Source organism: Octopus bimaculoides, chromosome 3 (genome assembly GCF_001194135.2).
Source record: "Octopus bimaculoides isolate UCB-OBI-ISO-001 chromosome 3, ASM119413v2, whole genome shotgun sequence".
Lineage (NCBI taxonomy): Eukaryota > Metazoa > Mollusca > Cephalopoda > Octopoda > Octopodidae > Octopus > Octopus bimaculoides.
In genome coordinates this window covers 164260409-164282530 of record NC_068983.1, presented here as the reverse complement: position 1 = coordinate 164282530, position 22122 = coordinate 164260409, and the positions used below count along the sequence as shown (strand labels likewise).

The 22122-nt window shown below is 37.7% G+C and overlaps 1 protein-coding gene across 1 annotated transcript in view; it reads left to right on the top strand.

Annotated features, from left to right (window-relative positions):
• Nucleotides 1–3165: 3165 nt before the first annotated feature.
• The window catches only part of LOC106875233 (uncharacterized), a 104772-nt gene continuing 85815 nt past the window's right edge, over nucleotides 3166–22122 (top strand). The window contains exons 1-2 of the mRNA XM_014923291.2: nucleotides 3166–3199; nucleotides 6155–6232. Of these exons, the coding sequence (XP_014778777.2) occupies nucleotides 3166–3199; nucleotides 6155–6232 (112 nt within the window). The remainder of the gene's footprint in view (nucleotides 3200–6154; nucleotides 6233–22122) is intronic.

The following is a 22122-nucleotide window of genomic DNA, read 5'->3' as shown; positions in this document are numbered from 1 at the left end:
ATATATATATATATATATATAAACATATATATACAGAGAGAGAGAAAGAGAGGGAGAGAGAGTGTAATTGGTAAGCAGTTAGATAGATAGATAGAGAGATGGACAGACAGACAGACAGACAGACAGACAGACAGACAGACAGACAGGCAGACAGATAGATAGATAGACAAACAAAATTAAAAGTAGGTAAGCAAACAAATATATAAGTTGTTGAATAGATAAACTTTGTAAAAAAAAAAAAAAGAGAGAAATATGAACAACAAAAAATAAAGTAAAAAGTGAAAAGATATTGAAAATTCTCAACGAAATCCTCAAGAGATAAATAAATAAAGGCAAAAGTAAGTAAATAAAGTGGAATATGACAGGAAGAAATAGTGAAATAAAAGGGGAAAAGCGAAGTGAAATAGTGTGTAAAAAGTTTTGAAAGAAGAGAGAGAGAGAGAGAGAGATCATTAGATTCATCGTCATTGTCATCATTGTAGTAGTCATCATCATCATCATCATTATTCAACGTCCGCTTTCCATGCTGGCATGGGTTGGATGGTTTGATTGAGGACTAGCGAACCAGATGGCTACACCAGGCTCCAATTTGATCTGGCAGTGTTTCTACAGCTAGATACCCTTCCTAACGCCAACCACTCCGAGAGTGTAGTGGGTGCTTTTTATGTACCACCAGCACAAGGGCCAGAGGAGCTGGCATTGACATATGATCAGACGGTGCTTTTTACATGCCACCGGCATGGAAGCCAGCCAAAGCAGCACTGGCATCGGCCACATTCAGATGGTGTTTTTTACGTGTTACCTGCACAGGGGTCACAACTACAATTTCCATTTGATTTGATTTTGATGTTGCTGATGTTAATGTACTTGACTCAATAGGTCTCCTCAAGGACAATCCAAGGTACTTTTGAGTGGGCTGGTTATGTGACACTGGTGTAGGTTACAGCTGTGGACTCACTTTATTTGCTGGGTCCTCTCAGTCACAGCATACCTCCAGAGGTGTCTGTCTTTTGTCATTGTCTCTGTGAGGCCCAGCATTCGAAGGTCATGCTTCACCACCTCATCCGATGTCTTCCTGGGTCTACCTCTTCCACAGGTTCCCTCCGCTGTTAGGGTGTGATACTTCTTCACACAGCTCTCATCCATCTGCTGTACATGGCCATACCAACGCAGTAAATATTAATGACCCGTATGGATACGGTATTTCGTTATGCAACCATATCCTACAAAGTATATTAAATGTTTTTATAAGTTAATACCACGTTCAACTGTGTTCTCCGTAGAAAATCTATAGAGATAACCTTAACAAGTGGTGTAATAACACTGCTAACACAGTAGAACACAGTATTGACTTATAAAAACGTTTGATATACTTTGTAACATATTATGGTGGCATAACGAAATATGGTGTCCCTACAAGTCATTAATAAGGACCAAATGAGCCAACAAGAGATATTAGGGTGACATTTAATCTGCAAGAAAGAGCAGCCAAATCTACTTGCTGTAATACATCCTGCCACTTTCAGAGAAGGACACATTAGAGATAACACACTGAGATATGTAGGTCTTGTTTGAAATAATATCTGGTTGTTGGTTTACTCAATCAGTTATTATGACTGAGAGACAAAATGGCTGTTTGATTTTATGGTAGTGATTCTGTTTCCAAAGTGTTGTTCTTCGGAGTAAGATACCAAATTTTGTTTGACTTAAATTGCTTCAGTGAACATTATCCTTGCTTCGCACCTGAAAGCTGAATGACAGGTAATTCCTCAAACATGTAAACTATTCTGTTTTTTGGTGTAACTCAGGAGGGTCATTATGCTAGTAAAACACACACACAAGTTCTATTTCACCTCTTTATTACTTATTTGTCTACTGGCTGAATATTTGACTAATTAATTAATTGATTAACCGTTCAGTCAATTGGTCAATCTGTTGATCACTCAGGTTTGTCAAAGTCATTTCATTGCCATTCACAACCTCATCAATGAGATGCTTTGTTCATCCCAGTCATTTTTGGTTGTGTTCTTCATTCGCAAGTCAACTTCAGCCACAACCAACTGACTCAGCAACTATGCAGGAATGCTGCAACTATTCCTAAAGCAATTCATTCCTATCCATTTCTCAACTATCTGTGGAATATAATCCTGGAAATGAAATAAAAGCTATCAATCTCTCATTTGGAAGTCCAGAATCTTTCTGACATAAAGCTTATTAAAACTTGTAATGAAATTAATTAATTTTATATCTCTTGTATCCTTTTACAAATATGAGACATTGTATAGGTGCAATCAATATACCTTTCCTTCTAAACAAATGTGAACCTTCATACCAATCTGGTAATATTTAACACCTGTAATTAAGGCCATCATTAAGTTGCCAGGGCAACGGATTGGCTCTCATATCAGTGGCACATAAAAAGCACCATTCAAGTGTGATCGTTGCCAGCATTGCCTTACTGGCACATGTGTCAATGGCACATGAAAGACAACATTTGAGCATGGTCTTTGCAAGTGCCGCCGGACTGGCTCCTGTGGCACATAAAAGCACCTGCTACACTCTCGGAGTGGTTGGCATTAGGAAGGGCATCCAGTTGTAGAAACTCTACCGGATCAGACTGGAGCTTGGTGCAGCTATCTGGTTCACCAGTCCTCAATCAAATCGTCCAACCCATGCCAGCATGGAAAGCAGATGTTAAATGATGATGATGATGATGATGATTAAGTCTGCATGGTTTTAAATAGTGTGCTGGAAAAGTGGGTCCCCCAACCACCCCAAAACATAAAATTATATTGTCTGTAACCGATAAGTTATTTGGCTCCTAGTGATGCGTCACCCATAGCACCATGGTACCATCTACAAAATACTAAAAACAAATCCTCTTAATTATTAGGTCTATAACGATTTGAAGATGCATGGATCAATGGTTAGAGGGTTGGGCTTACAATTATGAGGCAGTGAATTTGAATCCCAGATCAGGCTGCGTGTTGGGTTTTTTCGAAAATATAAGGACACAGATCATGTTGTATAGCCAGCTGGAGACGATGTCTCCTGGGGTTAAATTACAGCAACATTTGTCCTAAACCAGGACTGCCATGTTATGTTGGCAAACAAGCTTTACTACAACATATTGTTGTTGAATATCTCTCATTGAGAGATTTAAAAATGGTCTTTGACTACTTTTCTCATTTGCATAATGGTAAGAAACTTGCAAGAGCGCTGAAAAGCAGAAGGTCTTCAGAGAAGGAATCCCACTTCAAGCAAGTGTTTTAGCCCTTAATTTTTCTTACACTCTAAAAGCACCAGGCTGCATCCGGGCTATGACTCTTGGATGCCCTTCTGCTGACCTTTTTAAGCCAAATGAATATTGGAGACTCACGATTCATTTCATCTAGTTGGAACTCCTCTCTGTAGACTCAGCTTCCAACTGTATACTCAAAGAAGAAATATTGTGGGTTGCCATAGTAACAGTGAAAAGTCAACACTCTTGTAATGGCTCACTATATTATTAAGTATATTCATCCTCATTTGTCTACTTTTCTTATTTGAATATATTTGCATATATTTACATATATTTGAATGTATTTGAAACATAGCTGCAGCCTTCTTATTGTATCTTAGAATGTTCTAGTTGGAATCCCTATGGAATTAGATCCCTCTTCCTGTTGCTAAATACAAAACTGTAAGAATATGTTTTTCTTTTTTTGTGGTTGGCATGGCTGTGTGGTTAAGAAGCTTGCTTTGTAACTCTGTGTTTTTGAGTTCAGTCCTATCATACAGTACTTTGAGCAAGTGCCTTCTACTATAACCCTAAACTGAACAATACCTTCTGAATGGATTTGGCAGGTGGAAACTGTGTGGAAGCCTCTCACGTGTGTGTGTGTGTGTGTGTGCATGCATGCCTTTGTATTTGACAACCAGTGTTGAATTTTCCTATATTCACATAACCTAGCAGTCTGGCAAATGAGATGGACAGAATAAGTGCCAGATCAAAAATAAGGACTAGAATAAATTTGTTCAACTATACCCTTCAAGGTAGAGCCCCAGCATGGCCACACTCCAATGAATGAAACAAGTAAAAAAAAAAAAAGAGATAAAATATATTCATTTTCTAGGATATTGCTTTATTTTTTTAACAATTCTTTTTATTGCTGAAAGTCCTTCCTGGTGCTCCAGCATGACCACAGTCAAATGACTGAGATAAGAAAGAAAAAAAGAATTTTAAATGGGAAACTATTTCTTTAAGGTAAATTGGGGTGACTAGAGTTATCTACCTTACATTACAGCACTGAAGTAAGAATTAAGTTTATAACAATGTAGTCAAGCATAATACATTCGTTAATTTCTTAGCCAATGTGCTTCATAATTGATAAAGATAATTAATTAATAATAACTGAAACAATAATAAACTGTAAAATCTTAATCAGTTTATTTATAATTCTGTTGCATTTCAACTGTTCCCTTCAGGAACTGCATGGAACCACAACTGCATTCGTCAGCTAATCCTGAAACACATGATATTACAAATTGTGTACTAAGCTTATTTACAGTCATTTAAAAAACGAAATGTGGAACTGTCAAATTTGTTATGATGTGGGTATACACGTCTGGTTTAAAATGCTATTATACAAATAAATAGTTGGTTGTGGTTGTCTAAAAATAACGTATCACAGAAACATATGTTAACACAGAATGCCCTCTGTACAACTCAAATATTGGTACGATAGTCTTCAATGTTCAACTGCCAACTATTAAACCAACACACATTGAGCTAACACCATCAGTTACACTCCTGTTAGGTCACTTGGTTCTTATCGTAATCAGTTAGTCCAAGTCACGTGGGGATGTTCAGGATTTTCTCATTAGAAAATGTAAGGGAGGAATCTCTTCCTCTATCATTTCTTTTTGTGTGGTGGAATCATTACAGGAATGGACATTTCAACAGGATATTACTTCAGTGTTCCACTCTAGACAAATAAAGTCTCTGCTGTCTAGCTGATTCATCATCATCATCATCATCATCATCATCATCATTATCATCATCATCTTTCAATGCTGCTTTCCATGCTAGCATGGGTTGGACGATTTGACTGAGGTCTGGCGAACCAGATGGCTACACCAGGCTCCAATCTGATTTGGCAGAATTTCTACAGCTGGATACCCTTCCTAACGCTAACCACTCTGGGAGTGTAGTGGGTGCTTTTTACATGCCACCCGCATGGGAGCCAGTCAGGCAGCACTGGCATCAGCCATGATTGAATGGTGCTTTTTACGTACCACTGGCATGGGAGCCAGTCAGACGGCACTGGTGTTGACCATTCTCAAAGAACATTAGCCTGGTAGTTTTTCTGTGAGCAGGCTTTGATCTTGTGCCACCAATATGAAACCTTCAGTCTCTGCTGTCAGTTCTGAACTTCTCATCCACCAATAGATTGTTGCTTGGTCTACATCAACATTTCGACTTTGAAATATATATTGTCCATGCAGAGACTTCTGGATCCATTGCTCCTCAATTTCTTTCTGCCCATTCCTGTTTTGCAGTCTGCTTGGTCCATTTTGCTTGTTTTGTGGCAGGGGTTTCAGGTTCTTGAAATGTTTCAGGATTAATGTCAAATTACCCTGTGAATTCGCAAGCTTCCTTGCCAATAGAACGTGATTCTCATCATCATCATCATCATTATTATTATTATTATTATTATTATTATAGTAGCCATCTGGTTCACCAGTCCTCAGTCAAATCATCCAACCCATGCTAGCATGGAAAGCAGACACTAAACGATGATGATGATGATTATTATTATCATTATTATTATTATTATTATTATTATTATTATTATTATTATTATTATTATTATCACTATTATTATTAAGGCAGTGAGCTTGCAGAGTCGTTAGCACACTGGATGGAATGCTTTGTGGTATTCTGAGTTCAAATTCCACCGAGGTCGATAAATTAAGGACCAGTGAAATCCTGGAGTCAATGTAATCGACTATTCCCCTCCCCACAAATTTCAGGCTTTGTGCCTTCAGCAGAAAGGATTATTATTATTATTATTATTATTATTATTATTATTATTATTATTATTATTATTATTATTATTTTGGTGAAATTGTTTACTTACATGTTATGTTTTTTTGTTGTTTTTCTTTGCAGATATTTTGAAAGGAGACATAAAATCTATCTTGGATCTCTTGTGGCGGTTGATTCTTAATTACTGCATTCACGATGACGGTGAGTGAAAATAGAGCAGGAAATGGGTGACGTTGTTTGAAATAATTCTTACTTTATTCATTGAGTAGACATCATGCTAAGATAATTCATAACGAACAAATCAAATGTAAAAAAAAAATAAATGTTTCTAACATTACTCTTTCTATTTAAAATATATTTTAATATCATTGCAAACAGTAAAAAAAGAAGAAAAAAAATAGAAATAGAAATAGAAATAAATGTTTTTTTGAATGAAGTTTGGTGAAAAGGAAGCTAAAATTCTTACCCTCAACCGAAAAAAAAAAAAAAAAAGGCAAAAAGCAAAATAAAAATAAGCGTGATTCAATAAGCTTCTATGTTTCTTTCAGCTGCATATTAACTCCTAATATATTAAGCAACCAAAGCTGTCATCGTAGTTGTTGTTGTTGTTGTAATCCTCTCATCATCATCACAACCATCATCGTCACCGTCATCATCATCATCATTATTATCATCATCACCTTCACTACCATCATCATCATCATCATCATCATCATCATCAAATCCGGTTTCACCAGTCCTCAGTCAAATCGTCCAACCCATGCTAGCATGGAAAGCAGACGTTAAACGATGATGATGATGATGATGATGATGATGATGATATTCATCATCATCAGCACCATCATCATCAATGTAGCTGTCATCATCACCATCATCATCATCATTGTGATTGCCATCATTGTAAAAGTCACTGTTGTAGCCGTCATCATCATAGACTTCATCATCATCATCATCATCATCATCATCATTGCCGTCATCATCATTGTCATGGTCATCAGCATTGTCGTTGTCACTGATGTCATCAACGTCAATATCATTATCACCACCATCATTATTGCCATCATCATCATTACCGTCCACATTATCAACATCATAATCATCACCATCATTATTGTTCTACATCCTGCTCTACCCATCCGTGCATGGGGATGGGGGGTTGCTGCTGTTCTCATTAAATGTCTGAAAGAATACGATCTCACTAATAACCTCCATTTTTGGTCTTCTCCCAGCTGCGCAACACACTCCCCTGTGCCAACTAGTTTAAAAAATATACTCACAATAGCATGATAAACCCCTAAGGGAATATCATGCCCTCAACAAGACTAAGGGCTATCTCTTGGCCCCTACAGTTTTTAATGTTGGTGCTGCAATAAAATGCACTCAGTGTATTTTATTGATACAGCAGCATTAGACATTTTGATGGTGACAGGAGTTGTATACATTATTTATATTATTTACATTATTTACATTTGACGGATACTTGTCCTCATCTTGTTTGTTGTTAACACAACGTTTCGGCTGATATACCCTCCAGCCGTCATCAGGTGTCTTGGGGATATTTCGAACCTGGGTTCTCATTCCTAAGGTATTTTTTGATGTTATTGTTATTATTATTATCATTATTATTATTATTATTATTATTATTATTATTATTATTATTATTATTATTATTATTATTATCATCATTATTATTATTATTCAGGTCACTGCCTGGAATTGAAGTCAGAATGTTGGGGTTAGTAGCCTGTTCCCTTAACCACTACACCATATGCCCGTGGGAGGTGTATAGATGGTGAGAATGATTGATGCCAAACCAAATTTGCTGGCAGGAAATTCAGATGGGGTATATGGGGGAGATGTGTGTGTGTGGTGAGTCCATCTGAAGAAAGTGTCTTCAGGTAGGGGAAGAGTGAATACCCTGTCAAAAACAACCCATGCCAGCATGGAACATCATCGTCATCGTCATCATCATCGTTTAACATCTGCCTTCCATGCTGAGGACTGGTGAACCAGGAGGCTGCACCAGGCTCCAATCTGATCAGGCTGAGTTTCTACAGCTGGATGCCCTTCCTAATGCCAACCACTCCGAGAGTATAGTGGGTGTATTTATATGCTGCTGGCATGAGGGCCAGTCAGGCGGTACTGGCAACGACCACGCTCAAAATGGTGTTCAATGATGACGCATATGCTTATATCATCATCATCATCATCATCATTTAGCATTCATTGTCCATACTGACAAGGGTTGGACGGTTTGACCAGGGCTGGCAAACTGGAAGGCTGCACCAGACTCCAGTCTGTTTTCCACAGCAGGATGCCCTTCCTAATGCCAATCACTCTGAGAGTATAATAAGTACCTTTACGTGCCACCGGCATTGGTGCCATTTGCATGACACTGCTATCTGCCATGACTGTGGTTTTACTTGGCTTGATGGGTCTTCTTGTCGAGCAGGACATAAAACCAAATGGTGTTGGTCCTTGCCTCCATGAAGCCCAATGCTCAAAAGATGCTTCTACATGCCACCAGCATGGGTGCCAATGACCTGACATTCGATATGCTAATAAGTGGTGTCTGGTGCCAGAATTTTGGGCTCAAGTCTATCAGCATAAGTGGAGCCTAGACTGGTCAGTTTGTACTGGCATCGAGTCATATTAGTTGCAATAATGAAGTCAAGCCAAATAGTGATAATTTTGAAATCATTTAATATGCACATTTCAGGTCTGATTAATATATGAAAGGAAATGCATCCATTATGCAAACCTTCCTCAGTTACTTGTGAAATGCTTTAACTGAGGAAGGTTTATGTAATGGATGCATTTCCTATCATATGAAACAAACCTGAAATGTGCATATTAAATGATTTCAAAAATATCACTATTTAGTTTGTCTTCATGATTACAACTATATGCACAAACACATACACACACACACACACACACACACACACATACATGCACCAGTTTTAATGTCTGTATTGCCATACTTCTGTAGCACAGAGCATCACCAATTAGTGCAGTCATTTGTTGTCTTTTCCATCTGACACAGCTCAAGATTTTTTTTCAACATTTCCTACCGAAATTTCCTCACCCTCCCTCAGCCACAAATTCCATTCACTTTAAATCCACACCACTTCTTCATACTGCTGTCCCCTTCAAGATGACAGCTGTATGAATCACCAGCTGTTTCCAAATAAATAAGTTCTACAAAAAGTATTGAGCACACTTTTCTTATTTATAACCCCAAACACACACGTATATAACGTGTGTGTGTGTGTGTGTGCGTCTGTGTGTCTGTATATTTAGAAATATATATATATAAATATACAGGGTGCATATAATGTCTAATGTGACAATGCACACACACACACTCACACACAGGCACACATGCATACAAACACACATGCATGTATGTATGCATACATAACACTGTGTGTGTGTGTATGTGTGTATAAGAGTGTTTGTGTGTACATAAATCAACAAAACATTGCTCAGTTAGAAAGATCTTTTCATAGATTAATTAATAGAGAGATCAGGAGAGAAATATATAAATAGATGTGTGTATGTGCCTATGTATGAGCCTCTGTGTGTGTGTGTGTGTGTGTGTATGTGTGTGCCTCTGTGTGTGTGTGTATGTGTGCACATATATATATATATTGTGCATGAGTATGTGTGTATATATCCATATACATATACATACATATACATACATATATATATATATATATATATATATATATATATATATATATATTGCCATATTTCGATTTCTATAACAGAATAATTTATTCTTTTGCTTCAAGTAACATAAATTCTCAGTGACGAATGGTGGAAGCGATGGAGGCAGTTGTGGCAGAGGTGGTGGTTGTGGTGGCGACGGTGATGAAAAACCAAGCACAAAATGTTGGAATTCAATGAATTGATGGCCTATTGATTTTAGTTTCAGTGTTTATTGTGAAGAAGAAGAAGAAGAAGAAGAAGAGAGAGAGAGAGAGAGAGAGCCATTGAGTAAGTCAATTTGGTAAATGACAGCCAGCCAAAAGACTGAAAGTTCATATCCTGTCACTTTTGTGTCAATGATCAAGACATTTTATGTTCAATGGCAAAGTTTACCAAGCACTTAATAGGTACCAGGTGGTAGTATAATTAATCTCTCTATACAGCTGCCCCATGATCTTGTAAGGTGGGTGGGGATGGGGCCTTGGCAGAATCACATGACCTGCAAGAAATAACACCCAAATCTTCACAAATTATACCTTGTCTTCTTGAATAAAAAAAAATGACATGTTTGATAATGAAATTAATTGTTGATGTATGAAATAACCAGACTGGCCATGGTTGGGATGCCTTTGGCTATAGACCTACCTGATCAGGGCTAGCCTGGTGTGAAAAAAAAAGCAACATCAATGTAAATTTATAGTGAAGAGTTCGATTCCTGCCTCACATTACAATTATATCCAAATTAGGGAAGATTTAGGAACCAGTTGGTTTGGCTGCCAGCATTTCAAAAATTACAGTTAATCAAAAATTTTTAGATTTGGTATAATAATATACTTTTCCAAGCTGAATTGCTGGAGTTATTTCAATTTTTCCAGAAAAATGTTTTTAAAACGTCACAGATATTTAAAGTTTGATCATTTTTACCAGGAAACAGGATATAGAAGCTGTCATTTTGTGCATGACAGCACGTGTTGTCAACTATAAATAATTCTCCTCTACACACGCCATATAACCTCTATTTTACTTTTTGGTATTTTCAGGAAATTTTGGTGAATATGTATTCTACACATAGGAATTCATGCCATTGTCCAAAAATAAAATGAAAGAATTTTTTGGTGCATGAGTCAAGGCCTATTTGGCTGCTATTTTTAGTACATCTCACAACCACCTCAATGAGTGGAAAATATTTGTCAGCATGTGCTTTCTCGCAGACAAAAGAGTTCTCATGCTTGGCTTGTTACTATGGAAACAGGCATGAATGTGTCTGTGGCTAACAATTGGCTAAAATACCCAAAATTTTCAAACTTTATTTGCTAATAACTCTTTTACCATCATCATCATCGTCATCGTTTAACGTCTGCTTTCCATGCTGGCATGGGTTGGATGGTTTAACTGAGGACTGGCAAGCCAGGAGGCTGCACCAGGCTCCAATCTGATCTGGCAAGGTTTCTACAGCTGGTTGCCCTTCCTAATGCCAACCACTTGGAGAATGTAGTGAGTGCTTTTTACATACCACCAGTACAGGAGCCAGTCAGACAACACTGGCATCGACCCCATTTGGATGGTGCTTTTTACATGCCACCGGCATGCAAATTTCAGTGGAATTTGAACTCAGGACATAACGGCAGATGAAATACCGCTGAGCATTTCGCCCAGTATGCTAAACTTTCTGCCAGCTTGCTGCCTTGAACTATTTTGCCCATCCATGAGTGTGTGTGTGTGTCTTTGTGTCAGTGTCTGTCCCCCACTACTGCTTGACAACCGGGGTCGGTTTGTTTATGTCTCAGTAACTTAGTGGTTCAGCAAAAGAGAACAACAGAATGCATACCAGGCTTTAAAAAAAGTGCACTGGAATCAATTTGTTTGACTAAAAGTTTTCCAAGGCAGTGCCCCAGCATGACCACAGTCCAATGAGTGAAACAAGCAGACGAATAAAAGACAACTAAGACAAGTAACTGTGGTGGAAATCAATATTAGAAGATTCTCGGTAGATTTGGGATCAAACATTACTTTTGGGGTCAACAACATGGCTTCTGATAAGGATATCAAAGTTAGAATTAGGAATTATGATTTAAACACCTTGAGAGACTTTAAGGGCCAAAATTATATTCCTCACACCATTATTGCAAAGAATTTGGATAACTAGAACTCTCAGATATCTCTCATCAAATATACGGACAGTTCAAAAAAGAAAGCAGTGAACCTAGGCTTTGATTTGCTTACGATTCGTCCAGCTCTGAGGATTTTATGAAACTTTTGAAACACTTGTCTTCGTAAGGGACAAAAAGGATGGTAAGGGACAATAAATGCAGCATCTGTACAGTAGTTTTAGTTTTTGTCCCCTATTTATGATAGACACACTTTAATTTATACTTATTCAGTCAGATACAAATATACACCATTAATAGCCAGCACAACTCCATATATTCAAACAAAAGAACAGTCTACATATTCAAACAAATGAACCAATATATTCACCTGATTAATATTGAATTACTCGTATTTACTTTCTATTTAATATAAGGTGGCGGGGCTGGCAGAAACATTAGCACGCCAGGCGAAATGCTTAACGGTATTTCGTCTGTCTTTATGTTCTGAGTTCAAATTCCGCCGAGGTCGACTTTGCCTTTCATCCTTTTGGCGTCAATGAATTAAATACCATTTGCGTACTTGTGTCAATCTAATCGACTGGCCCCCTCGCGCAAATTTTGGGGTTGTGACTGGATTAGAAAAGACTTTCCATTTAATATTCTAACACTTTATCATAATTTCAATGCAGAAAGTCAGATGAAACAGGTTCAAATTCTATGGCCATTTTAGGTAATCAAATGGCTGTATCTGAGAACTATAAAATACATCAGAAAGCCTTTCTACAATCTAATTACATAAAAATCACAACAGACTTATATGCATATAGCATACAAACTATGTGTTGGAATGCACAAACCGCAAAGAGTGGAAGAGTCGGAGACTAGCAAAAGCCTCTGGATTTCCTAATCCAAACAGATCAGGTGTTAGAGCATAACAGACCGGACCTAGTAGTGATCGACAAGGTGCACCACATATGTTATATAATTGATGTTGCATGTCCCTTTGACCCACGAATAGTCAAAAAAGAAGGCAGCAAGATAGATCCAACCTTCTTACGTATGAAATAGCCAGACTATGGAAAATGAAGAAGGTGAAGATATTATTGTTGGGTCCTTGGTGACAGTATCATCAGAAGGCATCGAGAGGAATATAAAGGAAATTGGAATAGAGTACCCAGTAGAACTGTTACAAAAGGTTTGCCTCCTTGGCATGGACAGAATAATCAGGAAAATATTAAATAGCTGAATAGAACAGATAACATGGTATCATAGTGATGGCATTGTAGGCTATGGTAGCTGAAGAATTTGGAGAACAATAAGAAGTCTTCAGAAGAGTGCTTTACAGCATTCACCCTCTACTCTTCCTCTCCCTCCTACCTCTGGGTACTTTCCAATATCCCTTTCCCTCCCTACTGCTACTGTACCCACCCATATACTACCCCTCGCCCTTCACCACCTTTTCTCTAACTGCCCTCATCCACACCCCTTTTCATTTTGACCCACTTGCTAATCCCTGCAATACCCCACCACCACCACATTTCTCTCCCCTTCAATGATTTTCCCAAAATTCCCCCACCCTCCTAATCTATTGCCCTCTTCCTGTCCTCTTTGCCCCACACACCTTTCATTGATGCTCACCCCTTATAATACTGAATTGCACCACACCACAACCCCTTACACAACCCACCCACTCAATTTTCAGCTCTAACCATGCCTTTTTGAAATAACCCCCATCATTAATCCCCCCTTCTCCATTTTCCCAGCAATATTCCTCCCCATTTAAAGTGGCAAGATGGCAGAATCATTAGCACACCAAGCAAAATGCTGAGCGGTATTTCCTCTGTCTTTACATTCTGAGTTCAAATTCCACCAAGGTCGACTTTGCCTTTCATCTTTTTGGGGGTCAATAAATTAAGTACCAGTTGTGTACTGGGGTTGATCAAATCGACTGGCCTCCTCCCCCAAAATTTTGGGCCTTGTGCCTAGAGTAGAAAAGAATATTCCTTCTCTGTTATCATCCCTCAATCTTCTGCAAAGAATCACCACTCGTTGCCCCCCTTATTCTCCCTCAGTTGTAGGGACCCCTTTAGGCTCTTAGCCTTACAGGTTGCAAGGGGATCCCAGTCTTCATTAGTGCTGGTGCTGCCAAAAATATGCCCTGTACACTGTGTAAAATGGTTGGTGTTAGGAAGGAGAGCCAGCCATAGAAACCATTCCACAGCAGACACTGGAGCATGATGCAGTTCTCTGAGCTGTCAAATCTTGTCAAACCCTCCAGCCCTTGGCTGTATCATGCCAGCCTAGAAGCCAGATGTTAGGGGATGATGATGATGAAGGGGATAATGGTGTTGATGATGATGATGATGACGATGATGATGATGACAATGATGATAACAACAATGATGATGTTGGTGATGATGATGATGATTATGATGATGGTGGTGGTGGTGGTGGTGGTGGCGGCGATGATGATAATAATGATGATTATGATGGTGGTAGGGGTGGTGGTGATGATGATTATGGTGATGATGATGATGATGATGGTGATGATGGTGATGATGATGATGATGATGATGATGGTGATGATCATGATGATGAAGGTAGATTTGAAATGAAAATAAAAATAATATTTGTTAATTTTTCCCAGCCAGAACAAGACAAAACAAAACAAAACAAAAAATGAAATAGAATAAAATAAAATGAAATAAATATATTTTCTAAGAAATGTGGCTAAAATAAATTGAATTGCTTACCGAATACTAATTATTATTGATTTCTATAAAACTGAAACTGCAAAACTGACAGCTTTAGTTTTCTTACAATAATAATAATGATGATAATAATAGAAATAATGATAATAATAATAATAATAATAATAATAATAATAATAATAATAATAATAATAATAATAATAATAATAATAATAATAATAATAATAACAATGATAATAATAACAACAACAATAATAATAATAGTAATAATAATAGTAATAATAATAATAATAGTAATAATAATAATAATAATAATAATAATAATAATAATAATAATAATAATAATAATAACACTAATAATGATAATAGTAATAATGATGATGATGATAACAACAACAACAACAATAACAATAATAATAATGTTGATAATGATGATGGTGATGATGATGATGATGATGATAACAATTTCTTATAATAGTTTATGGCTATAAATCTATAGAAATGAAAAATAATTGATTGAATGGTTCCAGAAAAATACTTAACTTTTATTTTTGTCTGAACTTTGAAAAAATAAAAATGTGAATCTAAACATTGTCAGGAATTTTATTGGTTGCTCTACCGCTTCTTCTGCCATGATACCTTCAATACCTCAATGTATACTGCTGCTGCTGCTACTAATAATAACTACAACAACAACAACAACTACTACTACTACTACTACTACTACTACTACAGATTATGATAGTAATCGACTTTGCCTTTCATCGTTTCAGGGTTGATAAAATAAGTACCAGTTGAATAATGGGGTCAGTAGTGCAATTGACTTAATGCCTCCCTCTAAACTGCTGGCCTTGTGCCAAAATTTGAAACCATTATTAAACACATAGTTTATGGTTTTATATCTTCATACAACACAGACAAAAACAATGAAAACAACAAAGAAACAGAAAGAGATAATCGGCAATCATAACCGACACCATTTTGTTAAAAAAAGAGAAATGAACAATTCTATGAAATAAATTGAATAGCAAAATCGACAATGATTAATTTCATTGTATCAGCTTATTTCAATCCTTTTGTGAAAGGTGCCTAGTAAAAGGAATTTCAGAGAGAGCTTCCTCTCAAATAGCCGTCACCAAAGAGAAAGGTTTGTCTCTTTATGTAAACCTCCAGAATAAAAATTAAATTAAAGGAGAATACTGGGCTTCATTGAAGTTTCCATTCATCCAGTGAACTCATGTTATATGGAAACATATTAGCTATGGGAGGGTAAAAATACCTCAAAGGAAAATATTACAGTAAACACCTTTGCAAATGCAAAGAGATTTGCAGCAAGCAACAAAATCCGCAAAATTGAATTAAATAAACAAAACAAATTTGTTGCCAGTACCGCTGGACTGGCCCTCGTGCCGGTGGCACATAAAAGCACCCACTACACTCACGGAGTAGTTGGCGTTAGGAAGGGTATCCAGCTGTAGAAACTCTGCCAGATCAGATTGGAGCCTGGTGTAGCCATCCGGTTCGCCAGTCCTCAACCAAATCGTCCAACCCATGCTAGCATGGAAAGCGGACGTTAAGCGATGATGATGATGAGAAGGAGGAGAATTAAGTATTTGAAAGAAATGCCAAAAGACTTTACATTCTGTGGGGAGATTCCAGCTGCAAAGGACCAATGTTTAACTACAAAAGCTACAGAAATACAACAACAAGAGAAAATGTGGATCACCTGGGTACAGATGTCCAAATTGACAAGACTAAAGGCAACCCACCCATATATAGTAATAATCAAGAACTAGACTTAAAATATTCACATGCTAATAGACATTCTGATTCCTTCAAACCAAAACATTGCATGGAAATAAATAAAAGAAACTGTCAAAGCACAAAGATATTGACACCGAGATGAACAGAATCATCATCATCATCATCATCATCATTTAACGTCTGCTTTGCATGCTAGCATGGGTTGGACGATTTGACTGGGGACTGGCGAACCAGATGGCTACACCAGACTCCAATCTGATCTGGCAGAGTTTCTACAGCTGAATGCCCTTCCTAACGCTAACCACTCCGAGAGTGCAGTGGGTGCTTTTTACGTGCCACCGGCATGAGGGCCAGTCCAGCGGTACTGACAATGGCCACGCTCAAATGGTGTTTCTTTACGTGCCACCTGCACAGGAGACAGTCCAATGTTTTGTTCACATGCCACTGGCATGAGTGCCAGTAAGGCAAAGCTGGAAACGATCGCGCTCAAATAGTGCATTTTATGTGCCACCGGAATGGAAGCAAGACAGCTGCTCTGGCAGTGATCCCACTCGGATGGTGCTGTTAGCGCACCACTGGCACGGGTGCCAGTCATTGAATTTGGTTCAGTTTCGATCTCATTTGCCCCAACAGATCTTCGCAAGCTGTGTTTAGTGTCCAGTGGTGAAGAAATGTTAACACACATCCTCCTCCTCCTCATCATCGTTTAATGTCCACTTTCCATGCGAGCATGGGTTGGACGATTTGACTGAGGACTGGTGAACCAGATGGCTACACCAGGCTCCAAACAATGATAAATGAAACACTAGGTATGCTGTAGAAAAATCATGAATGAAAACACAAACCATACCAGAGATTACAAAATTACTTATTTAAAACAATAGTTGTGTTAGGTACAGCCTGTTTCCTATAGAAGTCATATGTTCAGTAGCATGACTGGACACTCTTTATATGAATAACACATATTTCATACAAAAGCCATTCAATATGCAGTAATCCCTCAACTATCATGGCTGTTACATTCCAGAACCTCCCGCAATAGGTAAAAATTCATGAAGTAGAAGCAGTAATGTACTGTATATTTTTTTAAAATTATTTTAATAATTTGTGTATATTTATTTTATTATAAATGCAAAATGACACCACAGAAGAATCGATGTAAACTTAAATAATAAACTGTGATGGGTGAACCATGATATGGTGAAGGATTACTGAAATAACACACATTCTTAAATGATCAAACTCCAATGAAATAATTTTTGTTGTATCTTGGGAGCATCATTACACCAATAATAAACACATGCACTGGTTCTATTTCACTTCTTTTATCATCAGTCAATAATTAGTTAACTGATGGATTAAACAAGTAGTCAATTAGTTAGTTGCTTAAATAACTAACCAATTGACTAATAATAACGAAGTGAAATTGAAACAATGTTTGTGTTCATTGTTGATGTAATGACCCTTCCAAGATACAACAAAATTTGTATCAGCTGATGACTTCACATCAAAAATCTTGCAAGCAAAATACAAAAAGACAAAACTCAATAACACGACCCATGTGCTACATCTTTCATACAATAGAACAAACAAGAAAATAACCCCAGAAATAACCAACCAATCACCATAGTGGAACAAAATAAGTCTACATCTGCAAAGCCTGATACTGCCCAAGTTTCAGGACCAGACATGGTAAAGATGAAATCAAGGGCAAAACCAAAGTGGAACTCTCAAAAATATTAAAGAACAAATGAAGAGAAAAAGAACGAATCGATGAAAAATATTTGGCAAAATAAAAATTAAAAAAAAAAAAAAAAAACAATGTCAACCAATATAAAAACCAACAATGGTTTATAATTTCTGGCTGGGAATCAGAAACTAGTCAGATCTGATTTCATTTCCATAAAATCAATGACCAGCCACAGAAAATTCTACCCAAATAAAGTTATTAAACAAGATACAAATGTAAACAGCAGTCTGTATAATCAAGGAAAAGACAGAATTTGGCCAATTCCTTTTTGGCTATGTGAGTTTTGGAGAAGAGGAATAACTAGCAATAATCACAGAGCAATATGTTGTGACTTGTGCATCAACACGGAAATATTCTAAGTTCTTACCAAACTTGGTATATGATAATGACAGGTCTTTGATAGATTGGTTCATGTAATTCCAGACCAACAAGGAAATAAAAGCAAGCTATGCCAGACATTATAATCAAAGAGGTGAATATATAAAGAGCACGCATGTACATTTATAAACGTTTTCATTTGGCATGAGGAAAGAAAGAAAAAAAAAAAGAAGAAGCAGTTTGCACAGAAAGAAATAGAGAGTTATCAACGGAGAGCAACCTGGAAGGGGAGTGAGGAGAGGGAGGCGAGGGAGAGAAAAAAAAGACTGACATCAGCAGTAATTGCTGTATCTATCATCACCATTATCAACACCCACATCATCATCATCATCATTATCACCGTCACCATTATCCCCATCGTCATTATCATCACCATCATAATCATTAACACCACCATCATCATCATCATCATCATTATCACCACCATCATCATCATCATCATCATCATCATCATTATCACCACCATCACATCATCACCGTTATCATCACCATCATCCTCATCCTCATCATCTTCATCATCATTATCATCAACAACACCATCATCATTGACAACACCATCATCATCATCTTCATTAACACCATCATCTTCATCATTATCATCATCATCACCATCATCATCATCATCATCATTACCATCATTATCATCATCATCATCAATTAAAAACCATCGTCATCAACAGCACCGTCATCATCATCATCAATTAAATATCCACATTTTTCTATGCTTTCATGAGTCGGACAGAATTCAAAGAGGCAAATTGTCTCTGGGGGCCAATCCACAACTGCTTCAAAGAAAGGTCATACTTCCAGGTGGCTGACATGTTTCACAGAAGAATATTGGAAATGAATGACACTGCTTGTATAACAGTGACACTCGTTTACAACTATTAGGCAATGCCAAGACAAGAAGACATACACACACACACACATACACATGCACATACACACATGCACACACATATGCACAAACACACACACACACATACATGCACACACAAATGTGTACAGTGTGTTTGGATTAAATTCAACAGTTTGTATAAAAAGAAAAGGAAACACAATATTCCGTCCAAAAATAAAAGTATTTTAAATCATGAAAACGTTTCAACTGGATTATGGCTGGTGGTGGTGGTGGGGGGGATAACAATTTACTGAAAGCAGCTGCCCCCAGCTCCCATCATGGCCTCAAGGTGGCTCCAGGACCTGGTGCATACATTCCTCTCTGGGAAGATCTTCAAACACCTTATTGATCTTGGCCACCAACTCATCTTTAGTGTTGCAGGCAGACTATCTATCTATTTATCTTGGTCGTCCCTCAGGAGACCCCAAAATTTGACTCCTCCCATCCCACTAGCAGCTTCTTCTCTTCCAGTTGGATTTAAAAAAGTACCTTCATCAGTCTTTATGCGACTTGCTTAAACATCTGGAATGTCTGAGTCAGGGGCTCTAACCCTGGTGCTGCATGGATTTATAGGGGTTTTGGTTGTGCATACTATAGGAGTCACAGGGCACTGTTCTATGTGGTCCTGAAGTTTCCATCTAACTAGGAATATTAGGGTCTCATCCATTGTTTTGTATTCAAGATCTTCAGCATGACATTCTGTTCGTTCAAAGCCATGAATCTGATCTGTTAGGTCCCGCCGATAGCTAAATCCACGTCCTGCTGCTGATGCTTCGATTTATTGTCATTGAAGTTTACTCCTCTAATGGTTAAGATTTTGTCTGTTTCCTACCCTTCGACCTGTCTGGCCCAGTAAGACCTGCCTGAAGAGTTCTCTTCCTCCAGCATAGCTCCCTGGGTCAATGGAGCACACAGGCACTTCACCATGATAAGGTACTTGTTGAATTGGCTGTTGACTACACTGTAGTTCTTCTGCCCTTTGACAGGTCTTATTTTTCGTTCCACGGGGTGTCCAACAATCCTTCTCCTCACCAAGCAAGCTTGATGGAGCTGCCAGTTTAGTCGCTGACGACCCAACCATGTGACAGGTTCTACTGGGTTACATGTAACCAGTAGTGCTAAAGAGCGACCTGACATTGGCAGAGCAGTAGGCATCTTTCTCACCCACAACCCACACATTGTAATCCATGGATTACAATTGAGGGGATTGGCACTGGTGGAGTTGTAGAAATTCTCTAGCAACCACTTCTGAATCTTTCTGAAAGTATGGCAAGAAGCCAAATCCTGCTGCCACACATATGGCCTTCAAACAGCAACCCTCTCCAGCCAGGGTTTCACCACTATCTCCACCAGCCTCCCACAAACCATCTGAATTGAGCACTGTTCAAAGACATCAGAATGAATTCCAGCATTTAGATGCAGATGTTCCTTCCTGGAGTGTGGGAGTGTGAATGTATGTCTGCGTATATATATATACAGATATTTATACGTATAAATGTCTAAAAATATATATGTATTATGTTACGTGTATGCACCTAAGCACCTGTGTGTATGAGGATGTGGTTGTGTTCGTATATGTAGATATATATATATATATATATATATATACATGTGTGTGTGTGTGTGTGTGGATATGTATGTATTTATGAGTAAGTACATACATATATGTTTATGTGTGTATGTGCATGTACGTACTCATGTTTGTGTGAATGTGTGCATATGTAGACGTTGTCAACACAGGAGGTTTATGTCTATGTATTGTGAGAATATGGTTGCGTGCATTTTTTATCTTTTTCCTTTTCCCACCTATTAGGGTTACTTCCCTTATATTTAACAGTTTTTTTTTCATAGCGTCTGTTGCCATTGCAAATGAGAATGCATTGTAGCTCTTTGCTCCGGCATTCAAAACTCTGAGTACCATAATGACAACCTTTTACTGCTTGTTCTAAGTTATAACATATATAAGCAATCCATTATTTGTCTAACATTGAGGTCTCAGTCTTTCGTTGTTACTTTTTATTATATATATATATATATATATATATATATATATATACATTCATACATACATACATCATCATGCTGACATGGGTGGGACAGTTTGACAGGAGATGGCCAGGCAGAAGCCTGCACCAGACTTCTGTAACTGTTTTTGGTAAGGGTTTTTACAGCTGGATGCCCTTCCTACCACCAACCACTCAGCAGAGTGGGACTTAGTGCATTTTACATGGCACAAGCACAGGCGAGGTCAGTAGTACTGACATATATATATGTATATATATATAAACTTACTATTAACAAAGGTCAGAATGTGTGGTGTTCTGTTATACCATAAATGAAAAATGCATTAAATACTACAAATGTACATGTAGGACAGACACAAGGACCCTAATTCTTCATCAGTTATCAACTGAAAATACCAATATGTGTGTGTGTGCGTGCATATGTGTGTGTGTATCTAACATGTGACCTCTAAATCAAACTTTATATTGCAGTGCAATGAAGAAAAAGAAGATTAGAAAAAAAAATAGTCATAGAAAATCTATGATGTTCTGCACTCATTAATCTGTTCTTCTCGTCCTACTTTTGTTCTTGATTGGTTCCTAAACTTAATAGAAAATCTTCAGAACATTTCTCTCTCTCTATCCCTCCCTGTTTCTCCTCTCCCTCTCTCTATCCCTCCCTGTTTCTCCTCTCTCTCTCTCTATCCCTCCCTGTTTCTCCTCTCTCTCTCTCTATCCCTCCCTGTTTCTCCTCTCTCTCTCTCTATCCCTCCCTGTTTC